Below are 879 nucleotides of genomic sequence, written 5' to 3' on the forward strand. Positions count from 1 at the left end.
TGGTGTTTCTGCCCGCCAGCACAGGCCTGCCCCCCACCCCGGGGCCCGGCTCCTCGGTGCCGGCACCTACCGGCTTCTTGCCCACGATGAGCTTCTCCACCTTCTGCACCTGCGACACGTGGTCCTCGCTGGTCTTCAGCTCCCGCTTCCGGATTCGCTCGTAGATCCCCACCAGCATCTCCCGGGGGATGTCCTCGCCGTCATCCACGCCTGGGCAGGGACATGGCAGACGTCAGGGACGGTGGCACTCAGTGGGTGTGGGCTTCTGCAGGCCCCCAGGCTCACCGGATCGACCAGTTTGGGAACCAAAGCTGAACAGAGACCCTTGGCCAGTGCATGGCAGACCAGAGTCCTGGCCACAGCCTGGAGCATGGACAGCCCACTGTGGGCTTCTCAGGGCCCTCGCCACGGCTGCTTGTATGGTCGGCTCCGCCGCTCTCCCCTGCCCAGGCGTGGACGATGGACTCCCGAGCTCATCCCACGGCTCGTGATGAGCCATGTGCGTGTGGCCTGACAGACGCCGTGTGGCCTGCAGCATCACTGCGGACACCTTCACTTGTGGAGGGGCCTGGGAGACTGGCCCTGGGCACCCCCTCTGTGGCATTTGGGAAGCTGCAGGGAGAGGGTCTCGGTTCCCCAGTGGGCCGGCCCTGGCTGGCAGGCCCGAGGCTTGGGGACGCTCAGCCGTGGTGGCGGCACAGCCAAGGCATCTTAAAACAGCCACATTCTGGAAGGACAGAGGGCCACAACGACCACAGGCCACCAGCAGGACTGCCTGCCAGTCTTCCTGGCCAGCACGGTGGACGTGGACCTGACAGCGAGTTAGGCGGGGGCCGGGGGCACAGTGCTTGCGTTTCCGGAATGGGAGGCCAGGGACGA

At 66.2% G+C, this 879-nt stretch overlaps 1 protein-coding gene across 1 annotated transcript in view; it reads right to left on the reverse strand.

Moving 5' to 3' along the window:
- The window catches only part of IQSEC1 (IQ motif and Sec7 domain ArfGEF 1), a gene marked incomplete in the record, with an annotated part of 128,032 nt that overhangs the window by 18,405 nt on the left and 108,748 nt on the right, over positions 1-879 (reverse strand). Inside the window, 1 exon segment of the mRNA XM_027768782.1 lies at positions 71-210. Coding sequence (XP_027624583.1) covers positions 71-210 — 140 coding nt within the window.

This window comes from Tupaia chinensis, unplaced genomic scaffold (genome assembly GCF_000334495.1).
Source record: "Tupaia chinensis unplaced genomic scaffold, TupChi_1.0 Scaffold147500_1, whole genome shotgun sequence".
NCBI lineage: Eukaryota > Metazoa > Chordata > Mammalia > Scandentia > Tupaiidae > Tupaia > Tupaia belangeri.